The sequence below is a fragment of the Ictidomys tridecemlineatus genome, chromosome 4, assembly GCF_052094955.1.
Source record: "Ictidomys tridecemlineatus isolate mIctTri1 chromosome 4, mIctTri1.hap1, whole genome shotgun sequence".
In the NCBI taxonomy this organism is placed as follows: Eukaryota; Metazoa; Chordata; class Mammalia; order Rodentia; family Sciuridae; genus Ictidomys; species Ictidomys tridecemlineatus.
Genome location: NC_135480.1, coordinates 18,572,594 through 18,574,048, shown reverse-complemented (window position 1 = coordinate 18,574,048; position 1,455 = coordinate 18,572,594). Strand labels below are relative to the sequence as shown.

At 39.9% G+C, this 1,455-nt stretch overlaps 1 protein-coding gene across 1 annotated transcript; it reads right to left on the bottom strand.

Annotated features, from left to right (window-relative positions):
• On the bottom strand, positions 1-930 carry LOC101969027 (olfactory receptor 4A47). Its single transcript, XM_005329958.3, has one exon. The coding sequence runs from the start codon at positions 928-930 to the stop codon at positions 1-3; it is 930 nt and encodes a 309-aa protein (XP_005330015.3).
• Between the last annotated feature and the right edge of the window lie 525 nt (positions 931-1,455).

Here is a 1,455-nt window from a genome sequence, read left to right as displayed (position 1 = left end):
TCATTTTCTACCTGATGTGACTTTTCCTCCCCAGAGTTTCTTCATAGCATTTGTCATCTCTGAGTTTCTCAGAGTGTAGATGAAGGGGTTCAGCATGGGGGTTATGACTGTGTAAAACACACTCAATGACTTGTCAATGGGGAAAGTCTTGGCTGGTCGTGCATACATGAAAATACAGGGGACAAAAAAGAAGACAACCACAGTGATGTGGGAGCCACAGGTGGAGAGAGCTTTCCACCTCCCCTCCTGACTCAGGTTCTTGAGAGAGTGGAAGATGACTGCATAAGACATGAGTAAGAGCAGAAACACAGTTGTGCAGATGAGTCCCCCATTGGCCATCACTAAGAGGCCAATGACATAGGTGTCAACACAGACAAGTTTCAATAAAGGGTACATGTCACATATAAAGTGGTCAATGACATTGGGGCCACAGAATGGGAGTCCATAAATGGTGCTTAGTTGAATTACGGAGTGCAAAAACCCTCCAGCCCAGGAAACTACCAGCAGCACAACACACACCCATGGCCTCATGATAATTAAATAATGCAGGGGCTTACAGATGGCCACATAGCGGTCATAGGCCATTGCCAACAGAAGAAAGACCTCTAATCCACCAAAGAAGTGTTCTGAAAAGAGCTGAGCCATACAGAGCTTGAAGGATATGGTATTTTCCCCAAAGAACAAATCAGAAATCAACTTGGGACAAAAAACTGATGAATAAACAGCATCCATAAATGATAAGCTAGCAAGAAAAAAGTACATTGGTGAGCCCAGGGTCTTACTGAAGGTTATGGTCATAACGATGAGGAGATTTCCTGCCATGGTCAAGATGTAGAAGAGCAAGAATATAACAAAAAGTACTTTCTGCTCCTTTGGATTCTGTGTGAGGCCCAAGAGGACAAAGTAAGTTGTATTGCTTCTGTGTTCCATCTATTCCTTTATTGATGCTGATTCCAGATATTAAAGCAGTTTATCTACAAAGCAACAGAAACTTTCTTAGAAGTATTACAACCTTAATCTTTATCCATTCATTCTCTAAAATATGTGCAAGAAGCATCTATTTGCATCAGTCTACCTGCGACAGATATCTGGTTTACCAAGTTGAATAATATAGGATTCTCTGGCCTAAGTGATTTGATACATAATGATGTCACACAGTTAAAGATGAATTTAATTAGAGTCATTACAAACATGGTTATTTATGCTGTACTATAGTTCCACAGTGGTGGAATTGCTAAGCCTCCTGAAATCTGGGAAGGTTTCTCAGAGGAAACATACTTATGATGAGTTTACATGAGAATTGACATAACAATATGAATGAAAAAGAAATTCCACGAAAAGATGCACATGGGGTAAATACTGCAGGAATCTCAAGTGTAATACCTAAGATACCCTTAAGGCAATTTGCATATTGAGAATGAGTAAAATAAATTAAGATTGTAAGACCATAAACCC